Source organism: Chlorocebus sabaeus, chromosome X, assembly GCF_047675955.1.
Source record: "Chlorocebus sabaeus isolate Y175 chromosome X, mChlSab1.0.hap1, whole genome shotgun sequence".
NCBI classification, from domain to species: domain Eukaryota; kingdom Metazoa; phylum Chordata; class Mammalia; order Primates; family Cercopithecidae; genus Chlorocebus; species Chlorocebus sabaeus.
The window spans coordinates 21,395,068-21,420,809 of record NC_132933.1 but is presented as its reverse complement, the minus strand read 5'-3'; the positions used below and the strand labels follow the sequence as shown (position 1 = coordinate 21,420,809).

General features: G+C 37.2%; 1 protein-coding gene across 5 annotated transcripts in view; it reads right to left on the bottom strand.

The window, feature by feature from the left end:
• MBNL3 (muscleblind like splicing regulator 3) overlaps positions 1–25,742 on the bottom strand; it is a 120,230-nt gene that overhangs the window by 66,443 nt on the left and 28,045 nt on the right. For 3 of the 5 annotated variants that reach the window (XM_037989146.2, XM_007992722.3, XM_007992723.3), the window contains one exon: positions 1,107–1,986. The exons of the other annotated variants lie outside the window; for them this stretch is intronic. In XM_037989146.2, coding sequence (XP_037845074.2) covers positions 1,107–1,283 — 177 coding nt within the window. In that variant the 5' untranslated portion in view covers positions 1,284–1,986. The remainder of the gene's footprint in view (positions 1–1,106; positions 1,987–25,742) is intronic. 5 annotated transcript variants of the gene reach the window in all.

Sequence of the window (25,742 nt, the reverse complement as noted above, 5' to 3'; positions counted from 1 at the left end):
CTCAAGTATTTCAGATAAGAGATACTTAACCTGTATATCACTTAAGAAAATGTTTCCTGAGGAAACCATCACACTAAGGGATACATCTCTGTTAGCCAATGCAGCCATAAATAAAAATGTTAATGAGGTAAAATTGGTCACTGGTCATGATGAGGGTAAAACAATATCAAGAAACTGAAAAGGTTCTTGTTAAGCTTAATTCATTTTGACATATTTTGAAAAAAATCTCAAATGCATTGTAGCAAATCTTATTAATTAAACCAGAAATCCATTACAATTTATTGCTTCTATGTTTTAATTTGTACTTTTTATCCTTAAGGATAACTATGAATAAAACATGAAAATGACTACATTTTCTTTTTCTGCAATCATATACATCCTGTCCTATATAATACCTCATCTGCCCTCATATTTTGTTTATAATCTAGTACATAATACTCAGGCTTGATGACTTTGGTAATAGCGTTTTCCTTACAAAATATACTTACAAATCTGAAATTGGTCAATCAGCTGTCCAGGAGGAAAATTAAGTGAACCTAGTTTTATAGCAATATGTTTAAGTTAAAGGTTCAAAATATACTTTGAGATACTTCAAAATGCTATAATTTTCCTTCTGGAAACCTTATACTCCCTCAGTCTGACCTTATTTATCTTCTGAAAGCTGACTGGTCCCTCCCAAGTGCATTTTGGTACTATGGATAATAAGCTATAATTCAGTGAAGGGCTTCTCTAGGTTACATGACGATTATGATCACTGTAACATCTAAATCATATACAAAAAAGTAAATGATAGCAAGACTACAATCCCTCACTCCTACAAAAATTATTCAATTTTTATTCTTTAAGTGTATCTGTTTTGATAAGTGGTAAGTGGTCTTTGGTGGAATGAGCTTTAGACTTGGCTTAGCTCTACAAACACTAAGAATTAAGACATTTTGTCGTTAAGCCATTCTGACTTTAAGACCTTCTATCTTGCCATTCTGTTTTTTTTTTTTTAATTTATCACTTTCATGCTATTATTAATTTTACTCATTTCAAAGCACATTATATTTCAAAAAACACAGAAATCAACAAATTTAAATTATGTGCATTCAGATGGGACTCACCTTTAGAGAATCAAAACAGGCCACCACACGACCATTTTCCACATGGCAAACTCTTGGTGGATGGGCAAACTTGCAATCTACATCAGCTCGAGAGCAAGTTCCTCTCTGAAATTCTCTACAGACTTCTAAAGTCAGCCACTTGGTATCACGAATCAGGGCAACATTGACAGCCATCATATTGAAAGCAAAATTAAAATCCAATGTACCCTCTTTAGGACAATATTATTGTGGACTATTAAAGGATTAAAAATGAATTCAAACTAAGTGTGAAGAGATAACAGGTTGCTTTGGTGAAACGTCTATTTGTTAACACTTAGGTTTTCATTAAAGTCAAATCTGGTCTAGTCAAACAAAAAGCCAATCATAAAAACTATCAGAATAACTAAAAATCAAATTAGAGACCAACTCCTAAGAAGCCAACTGTTAAGATAATGAATGCTTTATTTTGTTCCTTTGCCGAATTTATGTGAAATAACCAGCAGACTTTCAAAAGAATTCTGTGCTCTGCAGTTGATGTTTTCAATTATTCTTGTAAAAAACATATGCTGCTGGCTGCCCTTTGATTTGTGGAATGGTCTCAGATCAGGGGGAGAAAAGTTTTTCTCTCTATTTATTAGCTTTAAATAATAAGATTGGGAAGGATGTTAGAACCCCAAAAAAGTTTTGTTGCAAAATCAAGTGGAGGGAAAATGACTAAGAAAATTGAGAATCACAGAAAAAAGAAATGGACCAGCTGCTGACAGTAAACTACAAGCACACCAGGTTCGGCGGGGAGGTGGAGAGGGCGGGGAACGGTATGGTAGGGAGAGGGGTTTATAAAGAGACAGCTCTAGAGTAGAATCCAAGCAGCAGAGTTTTCAGAAAAGGCACTTTTCAGAACCTGCAAGAAAAAAATAAATAAAATTAGCTAAAATAATACAATGCTTCCGTTTCAAACTCTAGATTTGGAAAAGAAGTAACTATATCCTATTTAAAACAGGAAGCATCTAGATACTGACAGTGCAACATAGTACAGTCAGCTATTGTCAATAAAAAGGGCATTTCCCAGTATAAAACTTATAGTAAAAGCAAGCAACTGCTTAGATTTACTGTTGTACTACAAGACTGGGCAACAACCTCACATTAAGTGGGGTGGAGGATGGAAATGTAAAATGTGCTTCAGATAAAGAAAAAAGTCATTTGAAAAGATATTTTTGTTTGTTTGTTTGTTTGTTTTGTGTGTAGGCTCCTTAGTCTCTCAAGGGAAATTGGAGCAACTCAGAAGAAGGTTTCAGCATATACAAACAAGTGAGACAGAATGTGCTGTTTAATGAAATAGATTAAATATTATGCAGCTTTAAAGTATGCAGTTTAACTCAGTGTGAACCAGCTATAATTTCTAGCAACAGCTGAAAAGATACAGGAAAGGTTAATTTACTGGCATATGCCATAAACACATACTGAAATAGCACTAATGCAAAAGTGAGCTCTGAGTATTAGAAAAATCAAATAACTGTTAACTTCATCAAAAAGTGAGATTAAAGTTCTTAAAAGTATTTCATTTAATTTTTTGGACAATATTTTCAACAACTTTATAAAACCTCAATCTTCTCTTTGTCTTTTCCATATTCAAGATGAAATTCAATATCACCTGACTTTTCAAATATCATTGAGAAATTAAGTACCTAGAAAATTCAAGCAAGCTTATCTACTCAAGAGCAAAACACGTTTTTCTCTGAATCATTCTTCATGGAAATCACTACAAAATGTATTCTATGTAACTTTGCCTTCTTAAAAAATATCAAATATAATTTGGTCTCTAATTAAAGACTTGGGACTATTAATATATTAGGAAGTATAATAGTTCTCATCTTTAAGTGGCAGACTAATTGTCATATCCACTGCCACTTATCTGACTGTCACAATATCTACCACAGTGAATTTTCCAGCTCTCTTCTGAAAAACCTAATAGCCAGTCATGAATGTTGAATAACAATTAGTTACCCACTGAATGAGGGGCCTATGGAACAAGATGCATAGCTTTCTTGCATCTTCTGTGACTGCTCTTACTTCTTTGGGGGCCCTTCTGCATCAAGTTACATGCAGGACCACGTTCTAGAGGGTTGAAGTTGCAGGCAAATGACTTCTAGGAAAAAATATTTTTTAAATAACCTGATGATAGAAATGCAAAACAAAATCACAATGTGATGACCACTTCACTCTTATTAGTCTAACTATAATTTTAAAAGACAGAGAAATTAGAGAAATTTGAACCCTCATACATTGTGGCTGGGAATACGAAATAGTGCAGTTGCTGTGGCAAACTGTCTGACAGTTCCTTCACTTCCACAACTCAGTATATACCCAAAGTATCTGAAAACAAGCGATAAAGAAATCCTCCTACAAATCCTTGTACATGAATGTTCATAGCAACATTATTCACAATAGCCAAAAGTGGAAATAGCCTAAGTGTCCATTAACAGATGAATGGATGAACAAAATGTGGTATATCCACACAATGGAATATTATTCGGCCACAAATAGGAATGAAGTACTGAGGCATGCTACCAGAAGGATGAACCTTGACAACATCATGTTAAGCGAAAGAACTCTGTCACAAAAGGCCACATATTGTATGATTCCATTTATATGAAACGTTCAGAGTAGCCAAATCTACAGAGACAGAAGATAAATTAGTGGTTGCCAGGGGTTGCGAAGAAGGGATAAGGGTGAATGACTGCTTAATGGGTACAGAGTCTCCTTTGGGGGGTGATGAAAATGTTCTGGAATTAGATAGTGGTGACGATTGCTTGATTTTTGAAATACCATAACCAATTCACTGAATTGTACACTTTAAATAGATGAATTGGATAGTATGTGAATTACATCCCAATAAAGCTGTTATATATATTTTAAAATGTCTAAAGAGACATGACAACCAAAAACAGCCTGACTAGTGATGGGATTAGCTATCCCAAACTTTCTGAGTTTCTCCTTAGCCAGAGATTTTTCTCAGTAGTGTCAGTAAGTTGAATTTCAAGAGTAAATTCATTTCCACACTGTAACTGACTTAATGTATTATGAAAAGTACTCTGGAAGAGTATGATATTCCAACCTAATCCCACAACTAAATTATATAGTCTGTCTGAACACATTTGGAAGGAAAATGACAAAAAAAGATCAATCTATATAAGATCTGCTCAAAACATAAACAGTGAGGTCTGGAGAAAGACTTTTTCTACAGAGGTCCACCAAGTATAGAAACATAATAAATGATACATGTGAATTCTGAACTTTTACAAATGAAAAATGCAAACAAGAACTGGCTTCTGGACATGCATTTTATTCAGAGATAGGGGGAGAAGGAATTTTCTTTTTTCTTTTTCAAAATTTTGGCCTGTAACCTATGATGAAGCCCTGGCCAACTCTTCAAAGCAGTTCTAGCCACCACATGTCTTCCTTCAGACTGAAACTATTTTAGGGGCTGACTCAGAAGAAACTAAGTGCAACACTCAAGGGAGCTGGAGGAAAGATGGGGAGAAGTTCTCTCATGCAGCTCTGTTTGTCTATGTATAAAAGACAGGGAGAAGTGCCAGTTTTCTCTGTATTCTTAAGATCAATTTTGTTTTGGGGATAATATAGCTTTGTCTTCACTTCCTTAGACTTAAGTAATAGGAATACAGTTCTGCTTCTTAAGATTTATAGTCCTCTAAAGCAGAACATGAAAAGTTACCATTTCTTAGTGCATTTGTACTTTATTGTACTTGCAGTTTACAAGCGCTTGTATTTCACTGATCTTTCGATCTCTCAAAAATATTCTAAAGCATGAGTGATAACCTAAAACACTGATGACTGAAATGAAGCTCATAGAGGTTAAATTACTTATTCGAAGTTACAAAGCCTGGTGGTAGAGCCATGACTCCAGGCAAGATCTTCTGACTCCAAATCTCATGCACTGATTCTAGCTGAGAAATGTCATAGATAGCATTGTTTATCTCTCTTGGGAATCTTAAACAAGGGAAACCTGTCATTTTTGTAGAGTACTTATGGTTCGTTTTCAGAATTACATTCATGCCTGATGTATCAACATTTTCATAATTGCCATAAGTTGTGCTCAACCAACATTTATCTAGCATCTACTATGTGCCAGGCATTGTTCTAGGTACTGAACAAGACTGATAAGGTCCTTGCTCTTGTGGAACATGCTATGCTCATTTAAATAGAGAAGTAACTTGATAGTACAAGGAAATAAAATGAGTATTAGAATTTATGAAGAGCTGGAAGTAAACACTAGGAATTCTGACTTCCACAAACCTCTAACTCACCATGAATGATACAGCAAGCACTATGATTTAAGGATACTCTTAAACGCACACTCAAACACCACTGCATAGAAGTTAAGTCATCAAGAGGAATACCTTGGAATTACATTGAGACTTATTGCTCTCCAGATTTCTCTTGGAGAGGGCAACTACTGTTCTCATTTTACAGATGGGGAAATGAGGGTGGAGAAAGGTTGAGTAATTTAACTTGCACAACTTCATGAAGCTAGCAGGTGATCAAGCCATGGTTCAAACTCAGGCAGCCTGACTCCAGAGTCCCCTCCACCACTTAACCATACCACAATACTGTGTTACTCTTATGGCATCTATCATATTCTTCCTCATGCTTGCTGACTGGGCCCCTTAACCTTTTCTCCCTTACTAGATTTAAACTCCTTGAGCATAGAGATCATGTCTTGCTCAGCACTGCTGGCTCTATCTTGTCATTGGGGGTTACAGTAGCATCTCCCAGGATTTTTGTTTTGAAAATTATAAAGATTAAATGGTAATTTAACATTAACCCTTCTGTTGTATGACACTAGAAAAGAGTTGTGTCAGTTGGGCACCCTCTAGGCTAGCTGAGCTTTGGCCACCTCCGTTAGTTTTGAATCGATTGGACCTGTGAAGTTGAATATTTTCTCACAATCCTAGCCTTCAAATTGGGATGACAATACCTAGGATTCTTCATATATAGTGCATTCATTCTTCACAAAGAATGACCTATTCCTGTCCATTTGATAGCAACAAGATCTTATAAAAATATGAAATTCCCAGATGATTGCTGTTTGTGTCTTTGGATAGTAGGTTCATCTTTGGAATGTTTTTGCTCAATAATAGGTATGATGAAACTGAACTGGTGGTGGGAGTAAGGGTGGGGGAGATTTCACTCCAATCCACAGGAAGAAACCTTTCATAAGTATTCTTCCGTGAAAATAAAATAGTTAACTTTGACTTTGAATTGTTGCTCATTTATGAGAGTCCTAGACAAGATACAACATAAGGAAAATGCAAAAACGTATATTTTAAAATTAAATACATAACAGATTCTCTATTAAAGTATAATGTTTGAAAAAAGAACTGCAGATTTTATTATTTTTAAGAATTCATATTTTTTTTCTCACGGAAGTTGTCTTGAAAGTAAAACAAGAGAAGAAAGACATGTTTTCTTCTAATCTAATGGAAACAGTAACTTGTCCTAGAGCTGTTTGCAAGGCCACTACCATCAGCTACTTTTGCCCTGGTTTTCCTATACTTTCCTTGTCTCCTACTTTCTTTTGCCTTCCCTCCACAAACCAGCACATAACAGGAACACTGCCAGTGCCTGGTCCAGAAGATCACAAAGATTTTTGGCACCTAAACCAATCACTGAAGAGGTCTTCCTTTAAATGCATTTATCAACCCCTGAATAAACAATGAAAACAATGTTTTCTTTCTTTCCATTTTAAACTTTCCTTACATCTGTATTACTTCTGAATTTCTTGTGGCCATTTATTTTGGCTCTACAAATATATGACACACCTGCCATACACTGCTTGAATTGGATGGCTGACAAGATTTAAAAGTCTTCAAGTTTTCAGATTTGCTTCAAGTTCTATTTCCCTCACGTGTTTTTGTTAGTGGTCCACCACAAGTTCTGTAAGGAATATAAGAGGTACTCAGCACTGCAGATGGAAACCATGATTTCATAGACATCCTATGGAAAATCAAGTCTTCTGTCCAGAAAAAAAAAAGTGGTCGTAAAAAAATAAGGATATTTTGCCTAAGTACAGAACTTTTTCATTAATGTATTTTTAAAGCTTTGCTGCATTTTTTTCATAATACTCCTGGGATGGTAAATTCCATGTCTTTTTTCAAAAAGCAGGTAAGTCAACTTATTCTATTTTACAAAACAATTAAACATCCCAACTCAGTTCATACATATAATCATAAAAGGAAAAAATAGGTGCAACAGTGTCTCTTTTGAAAATCACTTTAGCAATGGATAAAATAATGTTACTGGCACATCTTTTTAAAAAAGATGTGTCCATTTTTAAATAGTACAAGAACTTGCTAATAAATGCCATTTAAAGTTTTATTATCATTATTATTATTTAATTGTACTTTAAGTTCTGGGATACATGTGCAGAACGTGCAGGTTTGTTACATAGGAATACACGTGCCATGATGGTTTGCTGCACCCATCAACCCATCATCTACATTAGGTATTTCTCCTAATACTATCCCCTCCCTTAGCTCCCCACCCTCCAACAGGCCATGGTGTGTGATGTTCCCCTCCCTGTGTCCATGTGTTCTCATTGTTCAACTCCCACTTATGAGTGAGAATATGCAGTGTTTGGTTTTCTGTTCCTGTGTTAGTTGGCTGAGAATGATGGTTTCCATCTTCATCCATGTCCCTGCAAAGGACATGAACTCATCCTTTTCTATGGCTGCATAGTATTCCATGGTGTATATGTGCCACATTTTCTTTATCCAATCTAACATTGATGGGCATTTGGGTTGGTTCCAAATCTTTGCTATTGTGAATCATGCTACAGTAAACATATGTGTGCATGTGTCTTTGTAGCAGAAAGATTTATAATACTTTGGGTATATATCCAGTAATGCGATTGCTGGATCAAATGGTATTTGTGGTTCTAGATCCTTGAGGAATCACCACACTGTCTTCCACAATGGTTGAACTAATTTACACTCCCACCAACAGTGTAAAAGCATTCCTATTTCTCCACATCCTCTCCAGTATCTGGAGATGGTATCTCATTGCAGTTTCAATTTGCATTTGTCTAATGACCAGTGATGATGAGCTTTTTTCCATGTTTGTTGACCACATAAATGTCTTTTTTTGAGAAGTATCTGCTCATATCCTTCACCCACTTTTGATGGGGTTTTTTTTTCTTGTAAATTTAAGTTCCTTGTAGATTCTGGATATTAGCCCTTTGTCAGATGGATAAATTGCAAAAATTTAATCCCATTCTATAGGTTGCCTGTTCACTCTGATGAGAGTTTCTTTTGCTGTGCAGAAGCTCTTTAGTTTAATTAGCTCCCATTTGTCAATTTTGACTTTTGTCACCATTGCTTTTGGTGTTTTAGTCAAGAAGTTTTTGCCCATGCCAATGTCCTGAACGGTATTGCCTAGGTTTTCTTCTAGGGTTTTTATAGGTCTTGTGTTTAAGTCTTTAATCTATCTTGAGTTAATTTTTGTATAAGGTGTAAGGAAGGGGTCCAGTTTCAGTTTTCTGCATATGGCTAGCCAGTTTTCTCAACACTACTTATTAAATAGTGAATCCTTTCCCCATTGCTTGTTTTTGTCAGGTTTGTCAAAGATCAGATGTTTGTAGATGTGTGGTGTTATTTCTGAGGCCACTGTTCTGTTCCATTGGTCTATATATATATTTTGGTACCAGTACCATGCTGTTTTGCTTACTGTAGCCTTGTAATATAGTTTGAAGTCAGGTAGCGTGATACCTCCAGCCTTGTTCTTTTTGCTTAGGATTGTCTTGGCTATGTGGGTTCTTTTTTGCTTCCATATGAAATTTAAAGTAGTTCTTTCCAATTCTGTGAAGAAAGTCAGTGGTAGCTTGATGGGGACAGCATTAAATCTATAAATTATTTTGGGCAGTATGGCCATTTTCACAATATTAATTCTTCCTATCCATGAGCATGGAATGTTTTACCATTTGTTTGTGTCCTCTCTTATTTCCTTGAGCAGTGGTTTGTAGTTCTCCTTGAAGAGGTCCTTCACATCCCTTGTGAGTTCAATTCCTAGGTATTTTATTCTTTTAGTAGCAATTGTGAATGGGAATTCACTCATGATTTGACTCTGTTTGTCTGTTATTGGTGGATAGGAATGCTTGTGATTTTTGCACATTGATTTTGTATCCCAAGACTCTGCTGAAGTTGCTTATCAGCTTAAGGAGATTTTAGGCTGAGAAAATGGGATTTTCTAAATATACAATCATGTCATCTGCAAACAGAGACAATTTAACTTCCTCTCTTCCTACTTGAATACACTTTCTTTCTTTCTCTTGCCTGATTGCCCTGGCCAGAACTTCCAATACTATGTTGAATAGGTGTGGTGAGAGAGGGCATCCTTGTCTTGTGCTGGTTTTCAAAAGGAATGTTTCCAGTTTTTGACCATTCAGTATGATATTGGCTGTGGGTTTGTCATAAATAACTTATTATTTTGAGATGTTCCAATAATACCTAGTTTATTGAGAGTTTTTAGCATGAAGCACTGTTGAATTTTCTCAAAGGCCTTTTCTGCATCTATTGAGATAATCATGTGGTTTTTGTCCTTGTTCTGTTTCTGTGATGGACTACATTTATTGATTTGTGTATGTTTAAATAGCCTTGCATCCCAGGGATGAAGCCAACTTGATCATGGTGGATAAGCTTTTTGATGTGCTGCTGGATTAGTTTTGCCAGTATTCTATTGAGGATATTAGTCTCTCTTTTTCTATTGTTTGGAATAGTTTCAGAAGGAATGGTACCAGCTCCTCTTTGTACCCTTGGTGGAATTTGGCTGTGAATCCGTCTGGTCCTGGGCTTTTTGGGGTTGGCAGGCTATTAATTACTGCCTCAATTTCAGAATTTGTTATTGGTCTATTCAGGGATTCGACTTCTTCCTGGTTTAGTCTTGGGACGGTGCATGTGTCCAGGAAATTATCCATTTCTTCTAGATTTTCTAGTTGATTTGCATAGAGGTGTGTTTATAGTATTCTCTGATGGTAGTCTGTATTTCTGTGGGATCAGTGGTGATATCCCCTTTAGCATTTTTTATTGTGTATATTTGATTCTTATCTCTTTTCTTCTTTATTAGTCTGGCTAGTGGTGTATCTTTTTTGTTAAACTTTTCAAAAAACCAGCTCCTAGATTCATTGCTTTTTTTGAAGGGATTTTCGTGTCTCTAGCTCCTTCAGTTCTGCTCTGATCTTAGTTATTACTTATCTTCTGCTAGCTTTTGAGTTTGTTTGCTTTTGCATCTCGAGTTCTTGTAATTGTGATGTTAGGGTGTCAATTTTAGATCTTTCCCACTTTCTCCTGTGGGCATTTAGAGATATAAATTTCCCTCTAAGCACTGTTTTAGCTGTGTCCCAGAGATTCTGGTACATTGTGTCTTTGTTCTCATTAGTTTCAAAGAACTTATTTATGTCTGCCTTAATTTCGTTATTTACCCAGTAGTCATTCCCAAGGAGGTTGCTCAGTTTCCATGTAGTTGTGCGGTTTTGAGTGAGTTTCTTAATCCTGAGTTCTCATTTGATTGCACTGTGGTCTGAGAGACTGTTTGTTATGATTTCTGTTCTTTTGCATTTGCTGAGGAGTGTTTTACTTCGAATTATGTGGTCAATTTAAGAATAAGTATGATGTGTTTCTGAGAAGAATGTATATTCTGTTGATTTGGGGTGGAGAGTTCTGTAGATGTCTATTAGGTCCATTTGGTCCAGAGCTGAGTTCAAGTCCTGAATATCCTTGTTAATTTTCTGTCTCATTGATCTAATATTGACAGTGGGGTGTTAAAGTCTCCCACTATTATTGTGTTGGAGTCTAAGTCTCTTTGTAGGTCTCTAAGAACTTGCTTTATGAATCTGGGTGCTCCTGTATTGGGTGTATATACATTTAGGATAGTTAGCTCTTCTTGTTGCATTGATCCCTTTACCATTATGTAATGCCCTTCTTTGTCTCTTTTGATCTTTGTTGGTTTAAAATCTGTTTTATCAGAGACTAGGATTGCAACTCCTGTTTTTTTTGTTTTTTGTTTGTTTGTTTGTTTGTTTGTTTTTTGCTTTCCATTTGCTTGGTAAATATTCCTCCATTCCTTTATTTTGATCCTATGTGTGAGATGGGTCTCCTGAATACAGCACACTGATGGGTCCTGAATCTTTATCCAATTTGCCAGTCTGTGTCTTTTATTTGGGGCATTTGGCCCATTTACATTTAAGGTTAATATTGTTATGTGTGAACTTGATCCTGTCATTATGATGCTAGCTGGTTACTTTGCCCATTAGTTGATGTAGTTTCTTCATAGTGTCGGTGGTCTTTACAATTTGGTATGTTGTTGCAGTGGCTGGTACCGGTTTTTCCTTTCCATATTTTAGTGCTTCCTTGAGGAGCTCCTGTAAGGGAGGCCAGGTGGTGACAAAATCTCTCAGCATTTGCTTATCTGTAAAGGATTTTATTTCTCCTTCACTTATGAAGCTTAGTTTGACTGGATATGAAATTCTGGGTTGAAAATTCTTTTTTTTAAGAATGTTGAATATTGGCCCCCACTCTCTTCTGGCTTGTAGGGTTTCTGCAGAGAGATCCACTGTTAGTCTGATGGGCTTCCCTTTGTGGGTAACCCGACCTTTCTCTCTGGCTGCCCTTAACATTTTTTCCTTCATTTCAACCGTGGTGAATCTGACGGTTATATGTCTCAGGGTTAGTCTTCTAGAGGAGTATCTTTGTGGTGTTCTCTGTATTTCCTGAATTTGAATGTTGGCCTTTCTTGCTAGGTTGAGGAAATTCTCCTGGATAATATCCTGAAGAGTGTTTTCCAGCTTGGTTCCATTCTCCCCATCACTTTCAGTAACTCTAATCAAACTTAGGTTTGGTCTTTTCACATAGTCCCATATTTCTTTGGGGGCTTTGTTCGTTCCTTTTCATTCTTTTTTTTCTAATCTTGTCTTCACACTTTATTTCATTAAGTTGATCTTCAATCTCTGATATTATTTCTTCTGCCTGATCAATTCAGCTATTCATACTTTTGTATGCTTCACAAAGTTCTTGTGTTGTGTTTTTCAGCTCCATCAAATCATTTATGTTTTTCTCTAAACTGGTTATTCTAGTTAGCAATACCTCTAACCATTTTTCAAGGTTCTTAGCTTCCTTGCGTTGCGTTAGAACATGCTCCGTTAGCTTGGAGGAGTTTGTTATTACCCACCTTCTGAAGCCTACTTCTGTCAATTTGTCAAACTCATTCTTCGTCCAGTTTTGTTCCCTAGTTGGCAAGGAGTTGTGATCTTTTGGAGGAGAAGAGACATTCTAGTTTTTGGAGTTTTCAGCCTTTTTGTGCTGCCTTTTCTTCATCTTCACAGATTTATCTACCTTTGGTGTTTGATGCTGGTGACCTTCAGATGGGGTTTTTGTATGGACGTCCTTTCTGTTGATGTTGATGCTATTCTTTTCTGTTTGTTAGTTTTCCTTCTAACAGTCAGGCCTCTCTGCTGCATGTCTGCTGGAGTTTGCCAGAGGTCTAGTTCAGTCCCTGTTTGCCTGGGTATCACCAGCGGAGACTGCAGAACACCAAAGATTGCTGCCTGCTTCTTCCTCTGGAAGCTTCATCCCAGAGTAACACCCACCAGATGCCAGCCAGAGCTCTCCTGTATGAGGTGTCTGTCAACCCCTGCTGGGAGGTGTCTCTCAGTCAGGAGGCACCGGGTCAGGGCCCCACTTGAGGAAGCAGTCTGTTCCTTAGCAGAGCTCAAGTGCTGTGCTGGGAGATCTGCTGCTCTCTTCAGAGCCAGCAGGCAGGAACGTTTAAGTCTACTGAAGCTGTGCCCATAGCCTTCCCTTCTGCCAGGTGCTCTGTCCCAGGGAGATGGGAGTTTTATCTATAAGCCCCTGACTGGGACTGCTGCCTTTCCTTCAGAGATGCCCTGCCCAGAGAGGAGGAATCTAGAGAGGCAGCCTGGCTATAGTGGCTTTGCTGAGCTGTGGTGGGCTCCACACAGTTCGAACTTTGAGGTAGCTTTGTTTGTACTGTGAAGAAAAACTGCCTACTCCAACCTTGGTAATGGCAGACACCCCTCCCCTCACCATGCTGGAGCATCCAAGGTCGACTTCAGACTGCTGTGCCTACAGCAAGAATTTCAAGCCAATGTATCTTATCTTGCTGGGCTCTGGCAGGGTGGGATCTGCTGAGCTAGACCACTTGGCTCCCTGGATTCAGCCCCCTTTCCAGAGAAGTGAACGGTTCTGTCTCACTGGTGTTCTAGGCACCACTGGGGTATGAAAAAACTCCTGCAGCTAGCTCCGTGTCTCCCCAAACAGCTGCCCAGTTTTGTGCTTGAGACCCAGGGTGCTGGTGGGGTAGACAACCAAGGGAATTTCCTGGTCTGCGGGTTGCAAAGACCATGGAAAAAGCATAGTATCTGGGCCTGAATGCACCGTGCCTCACAGCACAGTCCCTCATGGCTTCTCTTGGCTAGGGGATGGAGTTTCCCCACCCCTTCTGCTTCCTAAGTGAGACGATGCCCCACCCTGCTTCAGCTTGCCCTCCATGGGTTGCATCCAATGTCTAACCAGTCCCAGTGAGATGAGCTGGGTACCTCAGTGGGAAATGCAGAAATCTCCTGTCTTCTATGTTGATCTCACTGGGAGCTGCAGTCCAAAGCAGTTCCTATTCGACCATCTTGCTCCACACCCAGAACCCACCATTTAAATATGTTAAACTAGCCCAATTTAATATAAAACAACTGAAAACCTGGATTCTAAACATAGTTGTTATTAAATCACACTCATTAAGTGCTTGCTTATGTGCATGTGACAGAAATCCCAGTGCCATTAAAAGGTCTTCTTTCACCAAAAACTGGATTTCAACTTGAAGACAACAGGAACTTGACACACTTGGCACTTCCAATCCTATAATGCTCAAGCATCTTAGATGAATGAAATACTAAATGGGTCCCAAGACTGATTCCATTTAATATATGTGGGGTGATTTTGCTGACAATACTCGGCAGACATTTATCAGGCATCCACTATGACCCAGGCCCTGATCTAGGTCCTGAGGAAACAAAGGTGAACAACACAAAAGCCCTGTCCTTTGACTTGTACATTCAAGTGAGTGGTAGCAGGTGAGGACTAGCCAGAGGAGCAGAAAATAAAGAAATATATTCCATCATTCATTTTATCCAATCAACAAATATTTAATATCAATGAAAGTAAAATCTTTAAAAATGTTAACATAGGAAAATACCAATCAATCAACAAACATGTTTTGTATGCCAACTACCTGCACAGACCTGTATCACATGCTTCTTGGGAATTAGAATAACCTTAAGGCACTGCCTCTGCACTCAAGAAGCCCCTAATTTAGTTGGGGAGGTAAGAACAACATATATGATATGTCTGCAAACAATGCAGACAATTAAGAACAAAATTTGGTAACATTAACAACAAATCTGATGACAGTTCTGAGAACAGAACATCACTGAAGTCTGGAGTAGTCAAAGGAGTTTTCAAGAAGAAAGGGGAGCTGGGCCTTAAAGAATGAGAAGGATCTAGATGAAAGCAAGAGGAGCAGATAGTATTTCTGAAAAGGGAAGCAGCATGAATAAGGGCTGGAAGATCAGACTGGGCACCTGGCATGTGTAGGATGGTGAGCATACATGGGTTGGTTAGGATGGTGGGTTTATACTGGTGAAGAGAAATAATGTGTGGGTGGTTTCTGAAGAACCTGGAAAGCGACCCAAGGAGTATATATTTGTTATAGAAGAAGGAGCCTCTCTCACAGAATTGAAGCAGAGTAGAGTGTTAGAGGCCGTAAATGTAGTATGTTAACAATGATCTGCTCCTGGAAAATTGGTTTACTTAAGGAGCCCACAGCACAGAGTCAGAGTAAAGTTCATGCATTCAATGTACTGTGGAAGAACAAAAGGTGAAGCAAAAGTAGATAAAGGTCAGAGTGTTTTTCTCTACTTCACAGGCTCCGTAAGGCCAAGATAGAGAGTATTTCAAGACCGGTCAACTTAAAAAGGTTGGGAAACAGAAAATTACAGCTTCTTGTTTGCATTTTGCTACCTACCCATCATTTATCAATGACCCCAGTCATTAAGGACACATAGCTACATTCCTATTTTCTGAACTGACTCAAATACTTTTCAATCTTTGTCTCTATAATATAAATTCTTTTAAAAATGTAGTTGAACTTTCAACTAGGATGGTTTTTTCCAGTTACATTTTGCCAAATAGTAAGCTCACACCAGGAACTAAATTTGAACAGTAACTTTTTGGATATAATGGCATCCTGTAAATTCCTGCTATAGGGCTTTAACCAGCACCCCTTTCAAACCAGTAGTTTGAAAGTGTTCATGCAGACGGGCGTGGTGGCTCACACCTGTCATCCTAGCACTTTGGGAGACTGAGGCGGGCGGATCACTTGAGGCCAGGAGTTCCAGACTGGCCGGGCCAATATGGTGAAACCCCATCTTTACTAAAAATATAAAAATTATCTGGGCATGGTGGCACATGCCTGTAATCCCAGCTACTCAGGAGGTTGAAGCACGAGAATCGCTTGAGCCTGGGAGGCAGAGGTTGCAGTGAACAGAGATCGTGCCATTACACTCTAGCCTGGGCAACAGAGGGAAATTCTGTCTCAAAAAGAAAAAGAAAAGAAAAAGTGTTCATGGTTCTCCCAAAGTACATATTGAATTGAATCAAATTAAATTTTGGTGGCCAAGATATTCACTTATAAGATTTGGTTGAACATTCACTGTTCACCTCCCCATACCCACACACACACACACACACACACACACACACACACACACACATCAAAAGCTATCACTAAATGTTTATGCATCCTTTAACTACTTATAAACAGCCCAAGAAATTCTCTAGTCAAACATGAGGGTCATGTAAGGATAATTATTTGGCAGAGAGGTAAACTAAGGTAGCATCCATGTGATATAATGTTGTAAAGGGATTCACTACCATACCTAATAGGCATCCTGTGAGGGCTTCCTTACCTGAATTCATCACTGGCATTATAGCCAATAAATTCAGATTCTCAATCTCCATACTAAGTACCTTCTTATCAAGAGCACTTATAAGAGAAAAAAGCTTTGTGGCTGAAAATGTTGGGAGAGTACCAAACGTACCCTGATTTCAAAGACCAATGCCAAACCTTCCAGTAGCCTTGAAGGGAGTTTTCTGGGAAAGTGAATTTTCTAGGAAAGTATGCACAAGAGTTCTAACCCTTTGTGTCTGAACTTACTGTTTCTAGAAGCATTATTTCACATTCATATCACACACATGACTGAAATACGTATCTACAAACCAATTGCCTAGAGTTCATTGGAAAGTTGGCTACTTTAGCAAACAGTTATGAGTGAAATGCTGGGAGCACAGACAGGATAGAATCTTAAGCTCTACATTTCCCAATCTTTACACAGGCCTGAGGGTATCCTTCTTTAAGAGTTTCTAAAATAAAAAAATTCACTTTTCTCTTGATATTCCAAAGTAATTTATGCTTCACTGGAAATTGTGGGCCTTTCTTTATGGAAAAATTTAGAGGAACTTCGAAATAGGCTTGCTTTTAAACATCTTTTAATTGAATGTTGGCCAAGTAGTCAATGCCCTTGTTAACACTAAAGAAAGTTGTGTAAATATAATACAGTCATTATAAAGTCATCTTCCTGGCCCAGATAGAATAGTTCTCTTCCATCTTCCAAGGTCAATCTCAAAAAATCTCAAAAGAAAGATTATAGAACCCCCAAAATAGAGGGGAGCTGGAAAGGAGATTGGTTTAATTATACCATGAGATTGGAAAGCAACACCTTACCCCCATAATCTAATACTCATCTTCAATAAAAATAATGCTATGAAACGCATCAGTTTCAACTCTGATTTACCTCAATAAATGGGGAAACAACTTCTGTGCCAACTTTTGCAAGGCATGCGATTTAAATCCATGTTTTGGATATAAAAAAGGGATATAGACAATCAAGTATACATCAAATACGAAAATATTCCAAATAAAATGGGCTCATAATAGAGTTATCAAAGCCAATGAGGGACAAAGTAAGCTACTGATTATTTCAACCTTGAACAGAGGCCCAGAAGGGTTCATTTACTTGGCTGAAATGCCTAAAATTTTTAGTGTACACACGAAGAGTTCACGCTGTAATTTCATCTTATCTGATATCTTGGCAATCTGTGATCAGAAGGGGTAGGCAGAGTCCCAAAAGTTTAACCCAATTGTCCCAGTTCATTTAGTTTGTTTTATTGACAGCTCATATTCATGTTGGAACTTAATTCCTGGATCTGGAGGCATTTTCACACTACTGAAAACCAGAGGGACACCTTCCATAGCTTTAAATCCCTGGAGAAAGGCAATCCCTTGCTTCTGAGGTTATAAAGATTCATTGACCTCTGTGGGCCTGTGTCTTCCATTAATTTCAACACAATTGCCGTGACACCCTTGTTCAGTTTCAGAGAACAACATCTTCTTTGGACACATGATTTTGTTTCATTTGCCTCTCTACTATAGATTGTCCAAACTTTGGATTCAGCTTTTCTATCATACTCTACCTGATCCTCTCTACTTTCTTTTTTTGTTGTTGTTGTTGTTGTTGTTGTTGTTGAGACAGAGTCTTGCTTTGTCGCCTCCTCTCTACTTTCTAAAACCTGTTAGAATCAGATTTAGTTTACCTGTTTGTAACCATCTGACCCTCCTGGCCACAGTCTGTTGCAAGCCAAAACTCGTGAGATCTAGCACATTTCTTCTGTTAAACAAATAATTTGGTTTGTCCTCTCTTTTTCCTGTGTCTACCTCTGTGAGCCCATTTATCCTGTTATCCTCTGGTCTGGATAAACTGTGTCCACACAAAATATTTTCTATATTAATTTCTAATCAACTGTGATACTGGGAATTGTATTAAGTAGGAATTCTAAGAGTGAGTTTAGGATTCACAACCACTAGAACACAATGAAGAAGATAAATTTGCTTTGCTGAGCATATCATATGATGTATTCTAAAGCCAATATCTTTGTTATTAACTAATAGGTATTTTTATCTTCCAAGGTCAATCTATTGATTATTAATAGGTATCAATAATAGTTAACATGTATGGAGCTCTATTTCTGTGCCAGACACTGTGCTAGGCATTTTATATTCATTTTCTCATTTAATCATCCCCAATATCCTATGAGGTACATACTTTTAAAGAGCAATGTTAAAATTTCATTTAAAAACAAAATCAATCTTTCACAAATTTTAATTCTAGACTTGTCACCAAATCATTGTATTGTTTTTCAATATTTAAATTTCTCAGAAATCATAAGAGTCATAAACACCAATAAAAAATCTCCAAGTTCTCATTCTCTACACCCCAGATTCCTGAAATTACAATAAGAAAGCTTACTAATCCCTACCCATGGAAGCCAAAGCATCCTGAATTGCTTATAGGTATACATATCTGGCAAATAAGTTAGAAACTGCTTGACACATTGGGTTTAAAATCATCATTCAAAAGAACATGTGGTCCAGAAATCTGGCAACCAGCTGGCAGAAGGGAAGCATAAAAACCCTTGGGCACAGTAGATCCTTCCTCTAAAAATAAATTTTTTTCTACCAAAAAAATGGCTATCCAAATCAAAGTGAAATCTCTGAACAAGATTTGGAAATTATGAAAAAACTATGAAGCTATAATACTACAACAAGATTGTCAGTAACCTTCACAAATGCAACTCGGTTGCTAACTTGTCAATTTACTATATAAAAATCTGGAGTGTGCAAGTCATAAAAAGAAGGCAAATTTCTTTAAAAAAAGATTTCACCACAAGAGGTTTTCAGGACAAGATCTGAGTAAGAGCCTGCAAAGAAAACAGGGATTTGAGAATAAAACTCAATGGAAATACCGAAGTCAAACAAGCAAGGAAGTCTGTACATATATGTTGGTAAGTACCAACATATATGGAAAGTAAGAAGGTACCTATAAAGAACCATCTCAAAAATCAACTCAGCTTAAATACCTAGGCAAAAAAGAAGAAGGAGGTGAAAAAGGAGGAGATGGAGGAGGAGGAGTGGTGGCTTAAATAGTAATTTAAAGAAGACATTTACATTTATACTGAGGTGAAGGCAAAGTCCATTAAAGCTGATAGATTCCTGTACTGTAGGTAGGAATCATGTCATGTAGGTATCATCTATGTCACTAAGTACTGAATGACTTAAACCATTAAATCTGACAGCCATATAATTCCATATACAGAAAGGGAACCAAAATGCCTTCATTCTATTTAAAATAACAGTATAATCCTACAAAAGATCATAAAGGTTCTCAGCAAATACAAACTTCTTCAACTCAAACTGACATAAAACTAGGCTGAAATTCCCAGGGTCTAATATGGATGGTATTATCTATTACATGTACTACTAAACACTTGTTCCACTGAAGATACACCAGCCTCAAACAACAAAGCAGCTTTCACATTAGTAACTACCGAAACAACACAACTCATGTTTTCAGGTTTGGCAAAAGTCAAATAAGATTCATTCAGTAAAGGGTAAGAATTTTGCCAATTCTAGAGTTGGAAATAACTCTGAAAGATCAAGTCTAGCTCATTACCTTCAGGAAGGCAAATGTAGGCCTCTAAACCTTTTAGGGTAAATGGTTTATATCCATTTATTCAATGTATATCAATAGCAGTTATCCATAATTAATCTTTTATAAATTTATTCACTAAACAAACAGTAAGAACTAACTCAGGGCCATATAACTAGATGTTGAAGGTACAAACATGGATAAACCACAGTCCCTCGTTTACATTTAATTTTCAAAATTTCAAATAAATTTCAAAAAATGTCTTAGTGGATAAATGATAAAACTTTAGAAATCCTGATGTTATATACCCTTCATTTAAAAAAAAAAAAAAAAAAAACTTATGTGTAGGCCCACAATGTTAGTGAAGAATAGGCCAAACACTAGGAACTGGTCCATCTTCTGTTGCTATAAAGGAATATCTGGGACTGGGTAATTTATAAAGAAAATAAATTCATTTTGGCTCATGGTTCTGAAGGTAGGAAAGTCCAAGATTAGGCAGTCCTTCTGGTGTGGGCTTTGTGCTGCTTCAACTCATAGTGGAAAGTGGAAGAACAATTAGATGCATGCGAAAGAAAGGGGGACAAAGTGGTTGGCCCACTTTATAACAACACACTCTCATGAGAACAAACCCAGTCTTACTAGAACTGCGTTAATCTATTTGTGAGGGTGGAATTCCCATCACATAAACACTTCTTGAAGGCCCTATTACGTTGGCAATTAAATTTGAAGATGAATCTTGGCAGGGACAAACCACATCCAAACCACAGCAGAACCCATCTATCCCTTGACCATGTTCCTCAGGCCTCTTCCCACTATCACTTGAGCTGTAATTTTGTCTCCCCAACAAACATCCATGTGACTTTCCTAAACTTCAACTTGGCCTCCCTCTAGAGGAAGGCCTCCAAAGCCTTCATGGTTGAAATATCTTCTTCTACCTGATACCTCCTCTTCCTCACCCTTAATCACTCCAGCATGTACTACAATACAGCTTCCATCTATCATTCTATTAAAACTCCCCTAGATTCAATGACTGCATTCAAGTACAACATTAATTTGAATTGAATATTACCTCTCCTAGTACAGTACTTGGCATACTAGATTCTCAATAAATACTAGCTGAGTTGAAATTTGTATAAATAATAAAGGTGGTGTGCACTATATAGTAGTTACTCATTAAACAAAACTTCAAATTGTCAGTTGTGTAAGAGTCTGCATATTTACAACTATTTTTTCTTTCATTTGTTTTCCAAATATGTATTAAGTACCAGTACAAGGCAGTGCACATGGTTCCTGTTGTCATGAACTTTAATAGTCTAACAAACTATAATTTCCATGCCACATACTTAATAAACCTGTGTATATAAAAAACAGTATAACATAAATTTGATTTTTAAAAATATATTTAAAGGTCTTACAGGATTATGGAATGTGCTTCCTTAGAAAGGGAGAAATCCTACTCATTCCGTGAGAGCCAGCTTTTGATTTACACCAAGTAAAAGGGATCAATGGGTACTCAAAACACTGTTCAAATAGACATCACCACTATGAACCCATTAAATTAAAGTTGTATATTTCTGTGAACCCCTTCAGAGCAGAACCTAGCCTGATGCCTAACACTTAACAGGCTCTCAGTCTACTTTTTATATATATATTTTTTTCCCTTTTCCAGGTGAGGAAACTAAGACCAGACCCAGAGAAGTGAAGAAAATGTGTTGTTGTATACACTACAGAATAAGTTTTAGAATCACAAAGACCTGAATTTGAACCTCTGTCAGGGTATTTAAACGCGGTATCTCAGTTTCCTAGCAGGAATAAATCATATGACACGTGCAAATGCTTGGTGTGAGATAGGCACTCAATAAAGCCAAGATCCCAGTTAATGACAGATATGGTAAATGAGTTGTTAGGAATTCAAAGAAAGTGTTAAAAATGAGCAAATTATGATATTTATTTGGTGTTTTAGGCTTGACTTCAGCCAAGGTGAAGCTTTAAATAAAGTGTGGGAGAGTGCAAGGGACCTAGATGGAAAAAAGTTAACAGTTGCCCAAGGGATAGAAAACAGAGCTGATGTAACAGCATCCTTAGAGACTATAGTAAAACTTACCCAGATAGTAGCAATGTCAATTAATTAAACAGGCAAAAGTTTTATACAATTAAAATAAATAAAGGTAGAGTGCTTCAAGGTGGCACAAACAGAACAAATGAAAGAGTACCTTTTCCAGATCTTTTAAGATTAACGTTTAAATAAGTAAAGTTCACATGAAAAATTGGAAACTTTAAACGACTAGGTTCTTACTTAAGAGAACAAAAGAAACAAAATTAAACGTCCTAGACTTTTTGGAAACCCGTAACAGTTATCCCAGCATAGCATAGTGGTTAAGAATAGGATTCTGGAGCCAGAAGGCCTTGTTCATCATTCTACTTCTTACTGACTAATTGAAAACCCTGGGCAAGTTACCTAAATAATCTGTACTTCAGTTTCCTCATCTATAATATGGTATAATAGTATCTATCTCCTAGGGTTGTTTTGTAGATTGAAATTAGTTAATATTTATAAAGGACTTAGAATAGTGTCTGACACAGAGTAAATACTAATTAAGTGCTTCTGAAATAAATCACCTGAAGTTATCTCATTCAGTGTGGAAATAGAACTCTGACAAATCTCATTCCATTACTTTACAGTGGCTCAATTTTTAAAATTATTATTACTTTTCATTTCAACAACCTTTGAGGTACAAGTGGTTTTTTGTTACATGGATGAATTCTATAGTGATGAATTCTGAGATTTTGGTGCATCCATTACCTGAGAAGAGTACCATGTGCCCAATATGTAGTCTTTTATCCCTCACTCACGCCTCTCAATCTCCCACCGTGAGTCTCCAAAATCCATTATATCACTCTGTATGTCTTTGCCTCCTCATAGCTTAGCTCCCACTTGTAAGTGAGAACAAACAGTATTTGGTTTTGCATTCTTGAGTTACTTCACTTAGAATCATGGCTTCCAACTCCATCCAAGTTGCTGCAAAAGACGTTATTTTGTTCCTTTTTATGGCTGCAATGACTCAATTTTTAAAAAATGATTTGTTATGTATTTGCTCTGAAGCCATCAAGGTCCTTATATACACACTTACAAAATGATAAATTCTGGAGATGAACACAGTTGAACAAGAAAAAAATAAAGACAAATGGTTCACTTGCTGTTTTTCCAGAAAGATCTACAGGTGAAAGGTACAGAGAGATATACTTTAGCTAAACAAACTGAAGAGCTTTCTCACAGCCTGAGCTCTCTAAGTGTGTTGAAATGCTTTTCTGGGTGGTACACTCCTCTTCACTGGGTTTCCGTCACACTGGCTGGGAAGTTGGACTAGAAATCCCCAAATGACCACATAAGGCTAAGATACCATGAGTCAATAACTTATTATTATAGTATCAGAGAGGAAGTGCATTTCTAACCTGTATTCTAGGTGCATAGCACTGCATTTGGTTTTTGGGTGACACAAAATGCATACAAGATAGTTTCTTCTCTCAATTAGTTTATAATCTAGTTGGGGAGATAATCTCACACCCCAAAACTATTAGAGGCAGCATATAATTAAGTTCTGAATTTCACTTGCTTTTTATTTAAAAAGAATATAAAATGACAAGCTTTGCCCTCTTGGAATGCACTCTCTTATCCAATGGCAGTATTTCTTGTAGATCACAATGATTGCATCTATGTAAACAAAAAATAATCATTGCAAGGTTCCTATTTTCCTTTAACATGAATGGGAATATGGTATATCTAACAAGATATCCTAAGTGCAAAGCACTGCATTGATAGCAGATGATTTAGAAAATGCAAGAAATAAAAATAAAAATGAACATACATATTTCTATTATACATAAGAATCTGTGCTTTTTATAGGAAGTTGAGTAGTTCAGTCATGAACTCAAGCAGACCTGAAACTATGCATTCCCCCACATTTTTGCTTTAATATGAAAGCCTGAGTTATGGACTCACAATGTGGGCAAGTGATGATCTACAGGCCAACTGCCTCATTTTTCAGAGAAGACAATAGGACTATAGAGGATAAATGACACAGTCACAAAGAGTGACAGAGCCAACACAAGAGCTCAGTTCTGATACCTGGAGTTGAATATTTTGTTCTACATTTTGGAGAAAGTTTAAATCTCAATCTCTTTCCCAATCTCAATCTCTCTCTCCCTCTCCCTCCCTCTCTCTTCTCTTTCTCTTTACAGTTAAACTCGATTTTCATGGCATGATAATACATGTGGTCAAAGAACTAAAGCAACTATGTCTCTATCTAAAAACCATTCTATTTATTTGAATGGGAAGTTGAAATAAATGCTTTCAAAAATTCAGTAGAAACAGACTATTGGCCTCCTTTTGCAAAGCAGACTGTAAAACTGCTGGGAATCTGCTACAGAAGTTCACAGGTAATTTCGCTATTTGATGCAAATTAGTTTTTATACCAATCCAAGCATCAAAGTCCAAAAGAAAGCACAAGTTAGAATGAGTGACAAGCTGGAAGCTAGTTGGTGGAAGAGAGACCACTGCAGGACTTTTTCAGAGATCAAGGAAAGACACAGCCACATGTCTACATACGTATACTATACTGTTATAAATCAGTGTGTGGAGGGGTGAGTACACTTGCACTGTGTGTGTGTGTGTGTGTGCATGCATGCATGTGTGTTTGTGTGTTGTTATTTTTGGACATGGGTGTGGAATCTTATGTACAATGGTCAAAAAGGAGCTAAAACTACTGATACACTGTATTCAATACGTGACACAGTTCTTTCCTATATAAAATTGCTAGGGCTTAACACTTCACCTGAAGCCCAACTAAACCAGACTTTAGTTATTTAGGGCACTTAGAACTAGTAGCAAAACAATTAACTAGGTCAATAGAAGAGAAAGCTACAAGCAAAGAGCCTACAGGAAGCTGTCCATATGCATAGGGCCCAGAGCTTTTTAATAAACAAAAAATTTTGAATAACAGAAACAGTCAAGTTCTCCTTTAAAGAAAAACTAAAGAAAGCACATGAGGTGATTTAAAACATTTAAAGTTTGGTGAAAGAAATTATGTATAATTATGCACCCTCGTTTATTTAAATTTTATTTAAAAATGCAGACCAATCTGACTATACTTGGAAGCTGACTGAATATTTATATTGAGGCCGGGCGCGGTGGCTCATGCCTGTAATCTCAGCACTTTGGGAGGCCAAGGCAGGTGGATCACCTGAGGTCAGGAGTTCGAGACCAACCTGACCAACATGGTGAAACCCCGTCTCTACTAAAAATACAAAAATTAGTTGGGCATGGTGGCTGACGCCTGTAGTCCCAGCTACTCCGGAGGCTGAGGCAGGAGAATCGCTTGAACCCGGGCAGAGCAGAGCTTGCAGTGAGCCGAGATCGCACCACTGCACTCCAGCCTGGGTGACAGAGCGAGACTCCGTCTCAAAAAAACAAACAAACAAAAAGAATTTTTATATTGACCATTTTAATAACAATTAATTTTCATTAAAAAACCGAATTCAGTTGTGTACTATAAACCTATTCTCATTGTTATCCACACACGGCAAGCCCAGATGGTTACAACTTCCAACCACGCACCACCTAGTGGCAGATAACAGAATTGCAAGCATAGTGGCTAGTTAAAAATAAGGAGTTTTGCACACAATTTAAAAAGAAATACGTATTCCATAAAACATTAAGAAATTACTAAAGCCATGCCTTTTCAATGACTGCTTTTTCTCATTTTGTGGTATTTAAGTTATACATAGATTATTAGAACTGAATCAATTGCATAGCAATTCCTATCACTGTGTAAGAGTTAGAAATAAATAATTTCTCATTTATAATCTGTCAAACAAACATGATCTGTATGTGTGCCAAAGGTAACAAAGGTTAAACCATCACTGTCCCTAAAAAATTTGTCGGCAATTTTTAAGGGGTTAGGGGAGAATAATGTGGCATGAGATTATGAACATAAAAAATAGATGTATGAGAAAAATAGCTTTTCTTCCTCTGTTTT